This window comes from Delphinapterus leucas, chromosome 2 (assembly GCF_059928025.1).
Source record: "Delphinapterus leucas isolate spDelLeu-1000000601 "Yukka" chromosome 2, BTC_Dleu_Yukka2, whole genome shotgun sequence".
In the NCBI taxonomy this organism is placed as follows: domain Eukaryota; kingdom Metazoa; phylum Chordata; class Mammalia; order Artiodactyla; family Monodontidae; genus Delphinapterus; species Delphinapterus leucas.
The window spans coordinates 52,680,694-52,699,273 of NC_143130.1; the positions used below are offsets into that span (position 1 = coordinate 52,680,694).

Sequence of the window (18,580 nt, forward strand, 5' to 3'; positions counted from 1 at the left end):
CGGCTGGGGCTCTGTATCAAAAGACAGATTAACAAGAGAAAGGGTACAGATTTTTTTAATATAAGTTTTACACGACACAGGAGCCTTCATAAGGAAATGAAGACCCAACAAAGTAGTAAAACCTAAGCATTTTTTATATTAGTTTTGATGAAGAGCACAAAGTCATGGAAAAAGGGGGACAGGACAGAAGGATATGAGCAAAGGGTACAGTGAACTGGGGAAACCCAGCAAGACTTGTTAGTTCAGATTCCTCTTGGTGTCTTAGGAAATAAGGATGCTTCTTTCCTCCAGGGCATATAAGGGTCATAAGCCTGCTTCAGGGCAAGGTCAGAGAGTCCTTCCTGCAAATTCCACTTCGCAACTCCTTCAGCTTAGAAGAGTCAACATGCCAACAACAAACTCCTCCAGTATAGCACAGGGAACTATATTCAATAGCACCCTGAAGTCATCCTTCCCACACCTCCTCAGATAACCCCCACAGCTTGCCCGTGCAGGCTCAGACCTGCCCAAAGGTCTGCTCCCCTCCTTTCGTCCCCCCAGCACATCCTCAGTGCAGATGGTTCCCCTTGCCTGGCCTGAAGGACGCCTCCTTTTTGGCACCAACGTCTTACTCAGAGGAGCTTCACACTCTAGCTAACGTGAACTTCTTAAAACACGGCTCTAGGTCACTCTCCGGCTCAGAAGCCTCTCCTCACGGAGCCTGCAGAATTAGTCCCAAACCCCTAACAAAACAGCCAAGGCCTCACTTGAGCTCTCTTCAGCCTAACTCCCTTGAGGAAGTCCCACCATCTTCTACACGCACTAAGCGCTTCCCACCACCGTGGTTTCCCCCAGTGTTCCCACTGCCAAGAGCCCACTTCCTCACTGTTCGGAAGGTGACAGTCCATACTGCAGGGTGCCCCACGACTCCCGCTCTTCGGGGAAGGGGTCTGTGATCCCAGCCTGTCAGGGTCGCTTCCTGTTCTCGACAAGACTTCATCCCTCAGGGACAAGGACCATGTCTCTAGGTGCCCTGGTTCTTACACACACTGAGCGCTGTGCCTGGGCCACGCCAGGTCCTCACGATCACACACATGAAAGAACACAGAAGGTGACAGAGCTGGCTCTCCACAAAGGCTTTCCCTGGAGTGACTCTGGTTTGATGTCAGTGTCACCTGTCTGTGAGGGCCACTTAGTGCTGGCATCCGGGCGTCCTTCACAGGACATGACTAGCTGAGTTCAACCATTTTTCTGCCCCAAGGTATGGAGGCTAAAGCATCTCTACCCAATACCAACGTGCCTCCCGGTCATCACCAGTTGTCACAGGGGCCATTTAAACATCTACTGAGGGGCTTCCCTGGTGGCGCACTGGTTGAGAGTCCGCCTGCCAATGCAGGGGACACGGATTCGTGCCCCGGTCCAGGAAGATCCCACACTTGCTGTGGAGCGGCTAAGGCCCGTGAGCCATGGCCGCTGAGCCTGCACATCTGGAGCCTGTGCTCCACAACAGGAGAGGCCACAACAGTGAGAGGCCCGCGTACCACAAAAAAACAAAACAAAACAAAACAAAAACATCTACTGAGGTTCTGCAGACATCCCCAAACAGACCTTACCTCACAGATGGAGCAGCTGAAGTCCACAGATACCCCATGGTTTGACCAAGGCCACACAGCCAGAGACGCTAAGAAATACGCAACACCTGCATGCTTTTCAGAGCAGGTCATTTACAATGTGGCACTGGCATTTAATGCCTCATACAAAACCAAGCTTTGAATTTTATGGATTTAATCTCTAAACATTAGATAAATGCCTTTGTGTGAAGTCTTTTCTAATTTCGAGCACTGGGGCTGTTTTCCCAAGTAAGGGACAACCTGGTGTGAGACTCACTTCAATTCCAGTGCTGGTTAAAGTCAGCATTCAATAATTATACCTCCTCATACAAGGACGGGATCTGTCAATGTCCCACCCACCAGCAAATCGAAACCTACAGAGATATCCACATTACCAGCTGATGTGAATTCGCCACTGAAGAACCAAATAACTCTAGGAGGGAGCAACCAGCCTTTGGAAAGCTTCTCAGTAAGTCAAGAAATGAAGACTGTTGTAGGGTGATTCAGTTGCCCAGGAAGGAAACACACCTTCAAGCCATGGATTTCCCCCTCCCCAGTCCTGCGCCTGGTTCCCTCCGTGCCTGGAGGGCACACCTGTGTCTTCTAACCCAAAGGAACCATTTGCAGGGACACAGTGCTACAAGAGAGCTATAGGAGGTACCAGGACAGTGCCCAAGGGCCTGGGAATAATGTCTCCAAGGATAGCAGGAAAACCTAAAGATGTTCCACCTAGAGAAAAGAGACCACTTCCTTGTGACTCCAAGGCCTGTCTTATCAAAAACAGAGCAGGTTGTGCAACTGTGCTACAGAGAAGGGCCAACGGGGTGTCAGCAAGAGGCCGACTTAAGCATAGCATGAGAAAGACCTGCAAAACCCAAGGATGTCTTAAGGATTAGGGCTGTCTGTCTTTATGAGAGAGGAATTAGCAGTCCCTGGAAATATGTGAGCAGAAGCTCAAAAACCAGCTGTCAAAGACGCTGTAGATGGGGTGTGGGGACGGGTCCCGACCTCAGAATATCTTCTGATCCTAAAAGTCTAGGGTATCTTCTGCAAAGTCAAATACAATTCTTTGTATTTCTTTCTAGACTTTAACTATTTAGGGATGACTGTTTTGTACCATTGAATACACTCAAAAATGATTTTCATTCCTTCAAGAGGGAGCACTTTAGATCCTGGGGAGCTAAGAAGCCTTCCATATTCTCCATTGTCCTAGCCTACCCACCTTACCAGTGTTATCCTCAAAGGCTATGTTAAAAAAAAAAAAAACTAAAGCACTGTCAAAGTCTGAACATGGAATGGAATGAATATGAAATCCCTACTCTTGTTTATATATATTTTTTCTTACTGGTTCATAATGTCTATGTCATCAAATGGGAGAAAAATGGCAATGAACACCCTTTACTGCTGCTTGTTGCAATTGCTGCTAACCAGAATTTGGTAAACTTAGCCTGTGAGATATTAACAACTCTAGTTTTATCTTCCTGCCCTGCCTCTGTTTTCCCTGGCTCTCGTGGTTTTCTATTTTACTGCACTGTAAGCTGACCTCAAAGTTGTTGGAAGCATGGATCCTAGAATAAACAGATGCGGGTGTGGGCCCAGGCCTGTCCTCTCCCCATCATCTCGATACCTAAAAATGGTGTTGAACACTTTGATTTGACTGTGAAGAGGGAACCATCTTGAATAGGCTGATTGCAAAACAGGTCTCACACTTGAGCTCGAGAAGAAATCATGCTTTGCTGGGTCATATTCAAATGCTATTTCCAATTTGCACCTGTCTTCAAAATAGGATCCAAGGCCCTTGATCCCAAGGTTCACGAGGTTAAAAAAAAAAATGATGTCGGTCACTACTTAAATAGCTCCTCTATGTGCTCATCCCTACAGCTGGAGTAAACAACTACCATTTCTGTAACCCACCAGCAACGGGATCTCCTGAGAGGACAGCCAAGAAACTAGCTGACGTTCTAGAAGGTAGACGTGCCAGGGCCTTCGCCTGCCAAGAACCTCAATCGTATTTCAGAAACTGACCACCTCTCCACAATGTTGCTGAGGAGCCTCAGTAAACAATACTATCAAAAGGCCTCTGCATCCGCAGCTGATGCACCTTCTACCCCAAGATACGTCCATGACTAAGGGAGACATTTTGCTTTCCACACCATCCCTGGGTCAGCAACGATAGGTGCCCATTGGAAGAGGACAGACAGCAGATGGAACCAACAGGAAAACACATCAAGACTCATAAGCTTTGGGTCTAAAATAAGCAGCATCTGCCATCTGAAGTTTTAATTAGGTGAAGCAACCACTCCCCCAAACACACACGTGCGCACACGCGTGCGCACACACACGTCGCATCTATTTATTGCGAAAGAAAATGAGAGAAGGCAGGTGGGGAAGAAGCAGAAAGAGGTAAAACTTTCTGGCTTGTCCCCATACCCTAGCCCCTGGTGGTGTGTCTCCAGGCCTCCCAACCACTCGGTGAGCAGCTAAGCATTGAAAGAAATGTTGGTCCCACAAATTCTTTAGATCCCACAAGTGCCCACTGACAACAGGAACACGTCAGTGATGAGGGGGTGGCCCCCATCACACTTAGTCAAAGCCGGAAACGGGTAACAATGAACAGAAAACAGGAGGAAAAGAAAGGACTCGTGGGGGCCGGGGGCTGGCATTACGGGAAAGGTGTCTCGTACCAGACGTCAGAGTGCGTGGTGAAGACTCCATCCTTGAGGGACTCGGGGGACATCCAGCGCACGGGCAGCAGCCCCTTCCCTCCCTTCCGGTAATAGTCGGTCTCATAGATGTCTCTCGTCATCCCAAAATCTGTGAGGAGGAGAGAAGGCACGAGAGTTACCCCATGTGAGTAATGTCCGGGGAGAAGCAAAGGGGCACAGTGACGTCTCAGAGGAGGGTCCTGTGCCCACAGCCAAGTCCAAGGGGAAACTGGCTTTAGGTAGGCCGATATCCATGCTGCCACCTGATGAGGCAGAAACCGTAGGGGAGGACCGGTGAGTCACATGACAAGCAAATGCCCAGAAATCTCTGCCTTTAAATATATTTACAATGTGATTCTTTTAAGAAGGTAGCTCCCTCATTGCATTTAAAATGAGAGGCATCTTACAAATTATCAGGACCCATAGTTTATCAGGAAAATATGTACTGAGTAGAGCAAAGGTCATTTGTATGTGGTTTAAAAACATGATCAAATAGCCAGGAGCATGTTGACTTTTATTTACTTAGTAACACTGCCTCATTATCAGAGAAAAGAAAGTAGTTTCACCATCTAATAAGGGGGAAAATATTGAGAGGACCAATTCACGATGAAAAAAGTACACAGTAAGATGCCTAAGAGATGGTATTTACTAGGCCCCTGAAGCTATTACTCAATAATGTTTTTCAACATAATACTCCCACTCATTTTTGAAAATGTCTTCCATTTCCCATGTCTCTAGAAGATGTCACATAATTATGTTTGATGGCAGGCTTGCTTTATAATCCTAAATTATTGCTTCTTTGTCAGATTTTGATTTTCCACTCAATCATGTAAGCTTTTCTTACAGGGACTCTTCCGTCCTCCTTCCCAGGAGAAGGGGCTGCTCTCCTTTTTAAAATGTTCACTTATGTCTCTAACTCTGCCACAAAGAGGTAAGGCTACAAAGCAAACACAGAGAACAAAGTTCCTTGGACGTTAATCAACATAATTTCCTTGTACTATGCTAACGGCCATCGAATTGCCTCTGGTAAAACTGCTTGTCATATTTGTAATCCATGGGACACTGGGCATTAGAAAAACATTTTTGAATCCTAGCGAAGAATAAAAACGAAGTGCTAAAGTCTTATCTCTGAATTATCCAGTGATGTGCAAATAGAGGATCTGCTTTTCCTTGCACAACAAGGAAAGACAGAAATCCCAGAAAAAAAGCACAGATTATTTCCTCCTTAACCCAAAAGAAAAATTTCAAATTTCAGGAAGAAAAAACACAGTACAAAGAAAACATCACTATAAATATGCCACATGGTTAAATAGCAAATAGAGTCCTTGCTGATTTGGACTTCCAATGGCAAGTGGCACAAAAAGGGCTCTCCCGCAGTGAGGGCGAGCAGGGAAGTAAAGGAGAAGGAACTGAGTTAGGCCACAGACACTAACGTTTCCATTTCCGAGGACCTGCCCCACACCCAGCACGTATGCGCCTGGTGCTTTCCTGCACCGAGTCTTTCCCAGCATCTCACGACTCTCTTACAGCATCATCCCCATTTCAGAGGTCAAGAAATTGGGGCTCACAGAACTTAAAGACACTTGCCGCAAGCCTCACGTCTGTTAGTGGCAGAACCGGGATTTAGTTTAGTTAGTGCCTGCCTGGCTCTGCAGCTGGGGAAGGGGAGCTGGTTGGCATCTCTGTGGGAGCAATCTGGGTCCTCGCTGAGAAGGGAAGGGGAGGGAGCAGGGTACACAGAGGAAGCCCAGGCAGTAGCCATGGGGGCTCTTCCCTGAGAGCCCCAGGGCAAGACAGCCTCAGACTTTCAGGGGTGTCAAATGTGTGGATGCCTCAAAGGGCCAATCCAAGGACACACGGAATAACTGATGGCCAAGGATATTTGCTATACGATATGGCTCCATCCATTACCTCTAGCTCCTACAAATGAAAGATAAAGATGCCTATCCCCACTTGGGAAACCATTCTAGAGGGGATACTCATTGCTCACCAAAGGGCCAAAATATTCATTCAAATTCATTGTTAAAAAAACCCCAAAAACACTGCTAAAGGAAGGCGAGCACTTCCAGAACAGACAGTTCAAGAGCTAGACAAAGAGGTTTAAATAGTTTTTGGATGTAAAGTCTTCCTGTAGCTTCTCAGGATAAATATTCAGCATTTTCCTGAAACATCATCATCTCACAGTGGGAAGAGCAGGTGGTTCCCATGCAGCCCTGATGTTTTATGTGTTTTATCAGGCAGATTCAAGGACCAAAGTAAAAACCAAACCTAAAGTCCAAAGTAAATTCCTAACCAGTAACCACCCCCCTTTTTTGGTGTTACAGTGGGTGGTGGCAACAAGGGGTCTAAGGAGGAGTTTAGTTAGCTAATAAGTAAGGCTTGCAACAAAGATCAAGAGCTCCGAGGTTGACCAGCTCGGGTGTGAACCCCAGAAAGCAGCGGTCTTCCCTCATCCTGTAACCACTTCTGCTCTGTGCACGGGCTTCACCATCGGGGACCTCACCTCTTAGAAAACGCCATGGACCCCCGGTTGTTGTGAGGCAGACAATGTTCCTTGTAAGCTGGAAAACTGGAAGACATACTGGTAGTATGGAGGGCAACTTTTAGGCACAAGTCAAAATCACCTGAGGACACTGTCTCAACCATTTTTGGAAACAATGCTTAGAACTGTTCTGCCAAGAAATGCCTCAAGTGCCAGTAGAGGCAACCTCACGGACCATGGCCTCAGCTCACCCTTGGCCACTGCCTGGACCACTGCGCCCATGCACTATCAGGATTAGAGCCAGGCTGGCTAGGTTTGTGACTATTGACTGGACACAATCACATTATTCCAGAGAGTAAAGAGTCTGCAGTCACGGGACGCATTGGAAAACCTCTCCACAGGCAGGCTAATGCCCACTTGGTCCCTAAAACATGTGCGAGTTTAGTTCTTGCTCAGATCTGGAAAGCTAAGGACACACCTCCGATTTTGACTGTGAAATCTTCGGCCACCATGCAGTTCCGGGCAGCGAGGTCTCTGTGGACAAACTTATTGGCGTTGAGGTATGCCATGCCATCTGCAATCTCTCCAGCCATCTGGATCATTTTGCTTAGGCTGGGAGGTGCTAGGACTGGATTATTCTGTTGGAGATTAAAAAAAAAAAATCCACGTGAGAATTTAGGAATTTTTCCCTCCCCGTGTTCTTTCACGGTTTGCAAATCCACCTTTGTTCAATCTGAGCACCACAGGTCATTCTGGTAAGAAACCAGGAGTGGCTCAGAAGGAGGCCATGGCACTTGCCCTCTGACCACATCACAAAGCTGCAGAGAGAAGCACCTATTAGTACAACTTGGGAGGACCAGCATCTTCGATATTGGGTGAGGCCAACATCATTTAAAGTGAAACCAGCAATTTTTGATATTAAAAATTCTGGATACTCAAATTCCAATTAGTGTATGTGTTCCTTTTATTTCTACAATCCAACTCCATACAGGGAAAAGGAGGGAGAGGACATTACAAAGGCCATGTGGAAATAAGCAAACGGGTTTCTTGAATGGACACTGGATGTGTTATTTCCTACATTAAATTATTTAATCCTTTTCTTTCCCTTCAACTTTCTTCTAAAGTACAAAACCATCAAGATGAATTTGTTCACCTTACAGAGTGGCATTCCTTGGATTATTATCTTCTGTGGGTGCTGAGGAAAGCAAGCCCTTGACAGTTCATTTAAGTCCAGCAGAAGCTTATTCTGGAGGGGACCAATGTCCAACAGTGACAGGTAACATGGATAAACGTTTCCTCTTTGCAGAGAAGGGCAACATACCGACTTCAGAATTGAGAAGAAATACCCCCAAATAATAAATCCATTTAGAAAAGTTTTACATAAAATGTGTGTCCAAGCCTCTTTATCCTAAAAGAAAGTGTAGAAACCAATCAGCACCCCCAGTTTAGATGCTGACCACCTCTTGTTTGTGTGAGTTCAACAGACTTTACCTCAGTTTCCCTGACTACAGAGCATCTGTCACAACACAGCAAAGCCATCCTGCTCTGACAGGTCCCACAGGTCCCCTTCCCAGCTCAAACCCTGCGCCACAGGAAGAACATGTCTGGGCTTTAGGATCAGACAGTCTGGCCTCCTGCCTGGGCTCTTTCACATGGGGTCGAGGCGGGGTCACTGCTGGGAGGATGACCTGGGACCATGCATGGCAAGTGTCCGCCAGTGCCTGGCCAAGGTCCACACCCAGGGAATGCTGGTTTCGCCCAGTGAGGTGCTAGTTTCTGCCCCAAAGCTGGCTTCTAGGAGCAGTATAACAACTCTCCAAGTACTTGGGGGTTGGTTCCCTACACTTGAATTCTGAAGCTACTATCAGGACTGTCTGTGGTGATTTAAAATCCTCATTACTGAGTTGCCTGGGGAAGTGATGTGATGACCCAAAGGGTAAGCCAAAACTACCCCCTTCCTTTACAAAGGGGCCTTGCTTAGAGGAGCCTTTTTCCCTCAGGACCTAACATTCCCTTTAACCTTTTCAGGGCTTTAGATATGCACGGTACACCAGGAAATTGGCAGGTAAAATGTTAACTTTATGCTCATAATACTTAAGCTGTGGAATATTAAGTTAGGCGCTTATTATTAGAAGTGGCGCTTCATAATATTAATATGAAAAACAGAATCAAAAAAAGGAACCTGATTTTAAGTATTGAAGGAGAGGGCTGACATTCTGTCAGTTCATGGTGCTAATACTGCCATTCTTTCAGACGTCTTAGAAAACAGAAATATTTAACTTGCTTAGAACTACTTAAGACGCGTATACACAAGCATCCGCATTTAATGAGGGAAATGAATGAATCTTCACTGGGGGAAGGTGCCAAGTAGAATATAATGAAACCACAGGATAAGCATACGTATTTTTATACTTGACATGGGTTAGAAAGAACAACTTTAAACCTGATAAATCTAAAAGTGAATTTTTGGGGGGGCTTCCCTGGTGGTACAGTGGTTAAGAATCCGCCTGCCAATGCAGGGGACACGGGTTCGAGCCCTGGTCCGGGAGGATCCCACATGCCACGGAGCAACTAAGCCCGTGCGCCACAACTACTGAGCGTGTGCTCTAGAGCCTGTGTGCCACAACTCCTGAAGCCCGGGCGCCTAGAGCCTGTGCTCTGCAACAAGAGAAGCCACCGCAATGAGAAGCCCACGCACCGCAACGAAGAGTAGCCCCTGCTCACCGCAACTAGAGAAAGCCTGTGTGCAGCAACAAAGACCCGATGCAGCCAAAAATAAATAAATTTTTTTTTAAAGTTAATTTTTCATCTGAAAAGGACTTTAGTAGTCATCTTGCCCAACCCTCTTATTTTACACATAAGGAAACCAAGGCCCAGAGCCTGAAGCAGCCACCTGAGGACGCAGACAGGTAGTGGCAGAGCCAGGACTAGGGCTATGTGTTGCAAATTTTTATTCTGTGCCTGAAACTGGGTACGAAGGAAGTAAGTGCTTCAGACTTTTCAGAGGTGCCTTAAATGAATCTGATAAGAAACATACTGCCACATCTCCAGTTGCCCAGCTGATGAAGCTTTTCTCCTTTGTGCTGGCTTGTGTATTACAAAGTGAGCTGGGAAAAGGCACTAAGATCTAGGGGAGCTGGGGACCCACGCTGGGCAGAGCACAGGGTGGGTGTGTTGCAAACCGCCCCCCTCGGGGCCTCAGTCCACACTGGGCCTCGCAGACCTTGCAGAACCACACGCGTCATCTGCTGTGAGTAAAGGAAGCCACGTGTGAACAAGTGCTTGGAACAAAAATTAAGGAACTACTACTTGGGAGATGATTAGGTTGCCAATTAAAAGAAGAAAACAAAAGATTAAGCTCAAACAGAGAAAGGCTACAGACATTCAAAAAGGGTAGAGAAAGGGGAGGATCCAAGGCACAAAAGCAGACCCAAAGCTTCCTCAACAGGCAGCGAAGTCAGGGTCCAAGTGAGGACTTGAGACCCACCAAGGCAGCCAAGTGAAAGGCAGATGTTGCTGCTATCACTTCTAAGTGTTTATCTCCCAGTTTACTCTTAAAAGTCGTTCCTCCAGGGCTTCCCTGGTGGCGCGGTGGTTGAGGGTCCGCCTGCCGATGCAGGGGACACGGGTTCGTGCCCCGGTCCGGGAAGATCCCACATGCCGCGGGGCGGCTGGGCCCGTGAGCCATGGCCGCTGAGCCTGCGTGTCCGGAGCCTGTGCTCCGCGACGGGAGAGGCCCCAACAGTGAGAGGCCCGCGTACCGCAAAAAAAAAAAAAAAAAAAAGTCGTTCCTCCAAATGTTACAAAGCTGGGTTCATGGGGAGACACCAGGGTAACACAAATTGATATTTTTTTGATACTAAGTAGAGATCATTGTGCAGCTGAGGTGATGATCATTCAGAAGCTCAAGCAAGACAGTGATTCTGGATAAAGCCTGAAATGTGGATGCAGGCCTTGAGAAATGGGGCTCTCCCCGCTCAAAGGCTCAGACTGCCCACAGGAGGGGAAGGGGCACACGTCAGGTGGGGGCCTGTGAGTGAGTGGGTGTCTGTGCACAGAGCTGGGAGGGAAACCATCCGGCACAAGAATCAAGTCAACCTGACAGTGAACTCTGACAAGCACGACACTGAGCTACACTGGGTCTGGGATGGACAGGAAACATAATGGGCTACATGGGGATCCACTAAGAACCAAACAAGAGAAAGCCAGTCCAGGAGAGAAGGCAGTGGAGGAAACAGGCACTCCTGGCTGGGGTGGGGGGCAGGAAAGGCTCCAGGGAGAGAGCAGCGCAGACATGGTCTGTGGGTGGGAGTCAGAGAGGCACGGTGGTAGAGGAGGCGACTGGGGGTGGAGGGAATGATGTAGCAGCAAAAGCACACAGGGGTTTGAGTAATAGGGTACCTGCGGACTGGCAAGTGCCTCTCACAAAAGATCCAGGTCTCTCTCTAGTCAGGGAACTCCTTCATATACAGGACCAAGAACCAAGCACGGGGCAAGAAAAGTGAATGGATTTAAAGACGCAGTATCTTCTGGGGGAAGGTTCTAAAGGAAAGGGAACAGTTAACATGGGATGTCAGTGAAAATCAAAACTGACCTCCATTTCTGGCCTCAGAGACCGGAGATAACTTTTGAGGTCCCCCCGGGTCATCAGTTCCATGATGACCAGCGTCGGCTGGCCCTGGGACACCACGCCCAGCAAGCGCACCTGTGAGGAAGGACAGAGAGAAGGGCTCAGAGGGTGAGGGCTGCCCACGACTGAGGCTCTCCCACCGCTGGGACCATCTGGCCCAGAGCAGAGCCCGTACAACGGGCCACTGGGGCTCACGGGCCAGCCCTGCATCACATCCAGAACCTTCGTGTGCACAGTGTCTAAAGGAACAGTGGGGTGATGGGAGGGATCCCTACAGAAGACAGGGTGAGACAGCAAACCCACAAGTGTGCTCCCCAACACATGGGGGTCCTTCTCTTACCACATGGTGACAGTTGAACTCCTTCATCACCGAGGCCTCGTTGAGAAACTCAATCCTCTCGCGCATGCTGGCGGCTTCGTTCACCGTCTTAATGGCCACCCTGGTCTCAGGCTCATCCTTGACCACGCCCTTGGCGACACCTTCATAAACCATCCCGAACGAGCCCTGCCCCAGCTCCCGGCTCATGGTGATCTTCTCCCGGGCGACCTCCCACTCGTCAGGCACGTACACTGGGGAAGAAGAGGCCAGAACTGAAACAACGTGCTTTGGGCAAACTCCAGGCCAGAGAGGGCAAGATGCCACTTCCTAGAGCCCACGGAGGAGAACATCAGGAGACAAGGATATGGCTTGTTCTGGAATCTCCCACAGGCTGTGGATTTCAGCAAGGCCACTGTACAGTCAAACACTAAAATTTCAAGTCCTCAAGGAGTTCTAGATAATTCAAAGATACCAACAGCATATAAGAACCAGAAAGTCATCCAATCTGAGATGTTGCTATAAGTATAAAATTCATGCTGGATTTCAAAAAATAATGTAAATATTTCAGTAACTTTTTTACTGACTGCATATTAAAACTGATAATATTTTGGATATATTGAGTTAAAGAAAACCTTATCAACATGTATTTCGCCTGTTTCTTTTTCCTATTTTATATGTGGCTACTAGAAAAATTTCAGGTTTCTTATGGGACTGGCCCTATATTTCCATTGGTAGCTCTGCTCTAGTCTGGACAGTTTCTCTGGCCTTGCCAGAGACCCTGGGGCAATGAATAAGGTACGGAAGCTACTGAGCTCTGGCACCGAGGGGCATTCAGTGGTGACCAGCATGGAGGGACAGCTGATGAGAAGGACCTCCCCAGGGCTTAGGCCTGGGGCCTGTGAACTCAGGGACCTCCCCCCACAGGGGTGAGGGTCTGGGGGGTGGGGCTTGGTAATGACTAAGCCCGAGTATGATTTCCTGTCCAGCCTAATGCTTCTGGTCAGATTCAATTTGGTTTAAGAAAATAAATAAATAATGCTAGGCAGGAGGAAGGAGAAAGAAAGAGGGAAAGGAAGAAGGGAGGAAAGAAAAAAACAAAACAGAAGATCCATCCTACCACTCTGATGGGTAGGTGAGAACTAAAATAAAATCAACCTGTTCTACAGCTCCATACGAAATTTCAATTATTATCATATTCTTCTAATGCTGTGTGCTTACGTCCTTGACTGAGAGGGGAACCCTTGGCATGCTCCACTGGTAGGAAAGAGGTGGCCCTGGCTTAAGAAATGCAGAAGGACTGAGAACCTGGGATGGCATCTGTTTGCCTTTAGGCTTTCAGATGTTAACCGTGGGCCCGTGGCTGGATGTAAGAGAAGCAGTGGATTGACAGCTATATTCCGACACCCCCAAGTCCCAGGTATCTACCTTTAAGTGATATCTTAAAGCAAAGATGTCTATGAATTAGGCCCAGGAGATACCACCAATTTACACCTCTAAGGAATTTCCAATATGGACTATGTTAATCAATCTAGAATTTTCTTTCACATACATTTTTGTATTTCATAGTATGTATGTATGTGTTCAGGAATTTCACAAATGGAATTACAACCTCCATATGGCTTAGACAGTTTATAGCCCTGAAGAAGGGGCTGATGCTCACTTAGGAGAGTAAGTATGCAAGACAACCCAGTAGATAAGACTCTTCCTGATACCCCTCAGAAAGTATAAAGAGACACTGTATATATCCATTTATCTCTGAAAATCCAGGCTTGCTTTTAATCAGAATTAACGATGTAACACACCATGAAACATGGAGTTAAAACCAATCACATTCATTCCCTGGGAGGTAGCTGATTCAACCCAATAGCTCTGACTTTAGCCAGCAGTCCTAAGCCCTGCCAGGCAGGAGAGGTTTACGTGCACAATGTTATCAGCGTTTCCCTGGAGGGGATTTTCAGTGTACTCTGGAGAATGGTGACATGCAGATTAGCTCTTGGAGAGAGAAGTTTTTAAAGCATTTTTGAACTGCAATGTCATTTTGTTGCCCCTTGAGGAAACTAGCTATAAGATGCTTGTCAAAAGGCTGAATAAATTAAGTTCAAATAAGGTGACAGTCTTCCTACCTGTTGGCCTGGGTGACAATAAGTTTTGTTTGTTTGTTTTGTTTTTAAAGAATCAAGAAATATTATGAAGGCACTCTGGAAAGACACAAAATTTGAATTCAAATCGCCGTTAGAGTCTGATATGATTGTATTTGTGCTCTCTCTAAACTTCCTGGATCCTTCACAGTCAAAGCTACAAATGCCAATCTTCTATGCTTTATTTCAAAACCGAGCAGATTTTTGCAGTAGCCTTACTGCACACTGATAGAGTGGGAAGTGGACTTGCATTTTCCTTATAAATTCCATTAAGTGTGTGATGACTCCTCACCTTACTTGATTAAAAAAAAAAACTATTATTTATTCAAACAATGCATAAAAATCGTCTTGCCTGTTTTTTTTTTTTTAAAGAAAAAGAGCCCTCTCCCCAAGTAGCTACTCTTTTAAGTTTGGTGTGTATCCTTCCAGAACATTCTCTGCACCTTATATGTACACGCACACACATACATACAGACATGTAGGTGTGTGTGTACATATATATGTCTTTTAAAAATACAACTTTGTGAGACCTTTATATAAAGAAGAATAATGTCCTCATTATTCTACACTTGATTCACATTCAGAGGAGTCTGCTTTTGATTGGCTTTATTGTAAACACAATTAGAATTAGAAATTATTAAAGAAATCAGAGTAATAAAACTTTACACACTTATATAGTGCTTTTAAATTGTTTTCTCATTTGAGGATGAGCAATTAGAATAATCATGACTCTTTATTTCACGTCTCCTGCACACACACTTCCACTTCTGAAGCATGAGCGAGGCAAACGTGTTTTCTAAATACATCCAGCCGATTCCATGCACTTATTTATTCACTTGACAAACCCTGGCCAGCTGCTCCTGTGGGCCAGCTTGCCGGTCTCCCCAGCCCCCAGGACCTCACAGTCCTTCCCCACAGCGACTGCATCACATGTCAGCAAGATGCCAGGGGCTGCCTCATCCTGATTTCTCAACTGCCTAGTTCTGTGACCAGGGTGAGTTTCTCCTCTGAGCCTCGTTACCCCACTGACAGACAGATGAGCATCAGACAACCCATCCTATAGGGATGCAGGGATCAAATGGGATGGCATTTGTGAACGTCTCTAGCAAAGTGCCAGTTAGTGGTACCCAGTGACCAATGTCTCACCCTGACTTACTTTGAAAAGTTAGGATTTTGGCAAACTTGGAAGACAAGACAGCAAATAAGGAAAAAACCTTCCAAGTCAGACCATCTCAGACGTTTAACTAAATGGCTCTCATGAGTTACTACCAGAGGGAATGTGAACAGGCCATGAGGGTAAGAATCGTTAAGACCCCAGTCAGGAGGGAATGAACAGAAAATCTCCAAGATACAAAAATCAGAGAAGCCGTAGTGATCAAAGACAATTATAATGACATGAAACTCAAGCTGAAACTGGTTTAAAAGGACTGTTTTGTCAGCTGCAGCATATCTTCCAACTAGATGTTGACAATTATACAGATTTTTTCATTCTAGCATAAAATTTCAAGCAATTAAATAAATGGATTACTGTGCTGGCCACATTCATCTCTGAAGCCCATTTTTCCTTGAGGCAGCCCAGACAGTCCCAGAATTTTTGACATATTCAGTGAACTGCTCAAAACATTGGTTTAAAAAAAAGTGTTAATGAAGATGGATCTGAGGCCAAAGGTCCCTCAAAATAATGCAAGCCTCTTCCCCTGAATTCGTAACACTCCCCAAAGCTCCTGAGCTGGGACCCCAGACAGTGACTGTAGTTTAGAAGCTTACCATCGGCTGCACTGAAGTACTCCGGGTTCACAGAGGCATACAGCACTCCGTTCCCCAGCCTGCTGTTATTTCTGTCAAAAAGGATGAAATTCAGGTTAGAAAAAAAAAATCCCCACATACTTTTATATGTACTTTCATCTTTGTTACCTCAGTTTTATTTGTTCTGATTCATTAAGGACTGGGAAGGGGTGGTGGAGGTACTGTCAGGACAGCTCCACCACACTTGCTAACGCCCCTGTTGGCTTCTTCAACGGCCTCAAATTAGAGCTTTTTAAGAAACATTTGTTTCTTTACTTTGTTGGAAACTGAAAGGCTTATTTGATGTACAGGGTTAAAATATCATGCTTGAAAAAGCTTTGCACAAGCAGAGGTATCTGTGATGGGACAACCAGTGTGGGGATGATCCAGACTCCAAAGAAAAAGTCTTTTTCTGTTGTTGAACCATTAGAAAGTATTCTCTTTTTTCTGTACATTTGATTGGAAAATCAGGTTTTCTGATCCGTAAGATAATTCCTCAAACTTCTCAAAAAGTTCATCTTAACTTGGGTTCAAATCATCAAACCAGTCAGACACAGAAAGTATCTGAACTTTTCACCAAGTCACTCACCTTTTTCTATGGAAGACGTACAGCATTATAACCAACCCTCCTACTATCAGCAGAACGGCAATGGGCAGAGCAATGATCAGATGGATGAAGTTTTCATACGTTGCTGCAGAAACAAATGGGAAACAAGAAAATGTCATGAGGTGAACAAACTGCTCGTGTCCTTTGTTTATATTTAGCTGGAAGTATGGGAAAAAAAATCCCTGAGAATTCCTTTATTGCCTATCACGAACTAGGAGTTCTGAAGGTAAACAGTATTGTACATAAAAGAAAAAAAAAACAAACCCTGAGTTATTTGTAAAAAGATTAAATAAGTGCCGATGGAGGAGTAAAGTCATTTTCATTTTCGAAGTACAGTGTATTCTGAAATAATAGTTCAAATGATGGATTCAAGTAAAATACTCTTTGTATACAGTTTGATAACTATTAGTGGAATTGCATACATTTGCTAAAAAAAAGAACAGATTCTTATGTATTATAGTGCTCAAGCTGTACTGACTTTTATCTGTCTCAGGACAGTTCCACAGAAAACTAAAAAAAACAAAAAGTAACTGGATGGCACCCCTTGCCAAAGCTGCTCTGAATACGCCCCAAACATCAGAGTCTATAGTTACAAGCCTGAGATCACAGAGCTCCTGCCTGCTCATCACCGCCCGCAGCTCTCACATGACAGATGGCAGGCTGGATGCTGATCTACACACTTGAAAATTCCGTCAGATGCTGGTAATCAGCATGTCCATAGGTAGCATAACAACCAGACAAGTGGACCACACATGCTGCAAGGATGCAGGGAGGAAGGGAGAGGGGAAGGGAGTCAGGGGAAGCTCGCCAAGCACAGAGGATGGTTGGAAATGATACTGGAGAGAAACCAGGGCCAGCTCCTAAGGGGCCTTGTCCAAGCTAAGCACTCTGAACTTCATTCTGCAGATTAAGCGGAACCAGTGAGAGCTCTCCAGCCCCACAGTGAGCTGGTGGGATTTGTGTGGGAGAGATGGCTGTGCCTGAGGATAGCCTGGAAGGGCTGGCAGCGGGGAGGAGACCCTGCCCTGTCTGGGGCAGCGGGTGGGGGGGTGCCCTGGGCATGTTCTGCATCACCCAGCTCAGACCTCACCAAGGAATCACTGCTCCTTGTCTATGAATGAGAAAGCCTCACAGAGATAAACTGTCCTCCCCAGGGTCACACATGCAGCTGGCTGGCCATGACCTAGGGATTGGAACCCAGGCTTCCGGCGCCTCTGGCTCATATTTTCCCTACGAAGCAAGCGCCCTGGAGGCTCTAAGCTGAGGCGGTGGTGGTGGCTACAGAGGCTGGATTCCAGAGGTATTTCAGAGGCAGAATCAATGAGATGTGGGTTTGAATGAGAAGTGGGTGGCAGGAGTGAAGGAAAGGGGAGGGGTGGCTGTGAGGTTCCTGGCTTGGGTGGTGGGTGGATTAGGGGGTCACGGACTGAGCTGAGGAACAAAGGATGGAGAGAGATTTTGAAGGTAGCAACTGTGATTCTGGTTTTGTGCACGAGGCATCTGAATTGCCTGTGGGACACCCACGTATGTGGAAATGAAGTTGGAACTCACTGGGGACCAAGTTACATCTATTGTAGATCACCCATCAATGATTATTCTGCCACTAAACACTACTATTATTATTACTCTGTGAGGACTATTAAAGCTATTTTAATTTTTTAAATTAAAGATATTTTTATCAAATAGCTCTAAAAATGGATACCGGCTCCTGCATTTCCTAATTCTTAAAAATACTTGCAAATTAACAGGGACTTTGGGAAGCTAGTGGAGTTTCTTTTTTGCCCCCGAGGACTATTTCTTCTATATCTATCACTTATACTACTGGTCAGGTTGTATCCTATTCTTTTTGAGTTTCACATTTCAACGGGGACATGGAAAAAGTGGAACACATCCAGAGAAGAACAGAATGACCGAATGGCTAGAAAATCGTTCTGTGAGACTGGGCTACAAGAAAAGGCCCCAAACCTGAGATTATTTAGTCTGGAGAAGAAAAGCCTAAGGAGTAATTTAATAGTACTGAAGCACATGAAGGGTTCCTAAAAGGAGAGCAGTTGCCAGAAAGCTTCCAAAGCTTCCATCTCCACTGAGGATTGAACAGGAGGAAGGGAGACTCAGCCACAGCAGGAGAGAATCTTGTCTGACACAAGGAAAAACTGCCCAACGGTAAAGCAGGCACGCAGATTTAATTTCCCCATGGTGTATGCCAACTCCTGCTGGAAAGATGCCATCAGAGCGGCTCTTGGGTTTCCCACTGGCTCCCGGCACTCACAGGGTTAAAAACGTGGGAGCAATGGCAGAGAGGAACCTGTCATCTCTGCAGATAAG

General features: G+C 46.1%; 1 protein-coding gene across 4 annotated transcripts in view; it reads right to left on the reverse strand.

Annotated features, from left to right (window-relative positions):
- The window catches only part of IGF1R (insulin like growth factor 1 receptor), a 310,074-nt gene that overhangs the window by 18,488 nt on the left and 273,006 nt on the right, over positions 1–18,580 (reverse strand). For 3 of the 4 annotated variants that reach the window (XR_016392019.1, XM_089906878.1, XM_022598914.2), the window contains 6 exons: positions 16,238–16,340; positions 15,631–15,701; positions 11,747–11,976; positions 11,371–11,481; positions 7,255–7,414; positions 4,274–4,403 (listed from right to left, as the gene is read on the reverse strand). Coding sequence is in view for 3 of the 4 variants with exons in the window: in XM_089906878.1 (XP_089763004.1) it covers positions 4,274–4,403; positions 7,255–7,414; positions 11,371–11,481; positions 11,747–11,976; positions 15,631–15,701; positions 16,238–16,340 (805 nt within the window). In the remaining variant the exon portion in view is untranslated. The remainder of the gene's footprint in view (positions 1–4,273; positions 4,404–7,254; positions 7,415–11,370; positions 11,482–11,746; positions 11,977–15,630; positions 15,702–16,237; positions 16,341–18,580) is intronic. The other variant, XM_089906879.1, reaches the window with a different exon arrangement.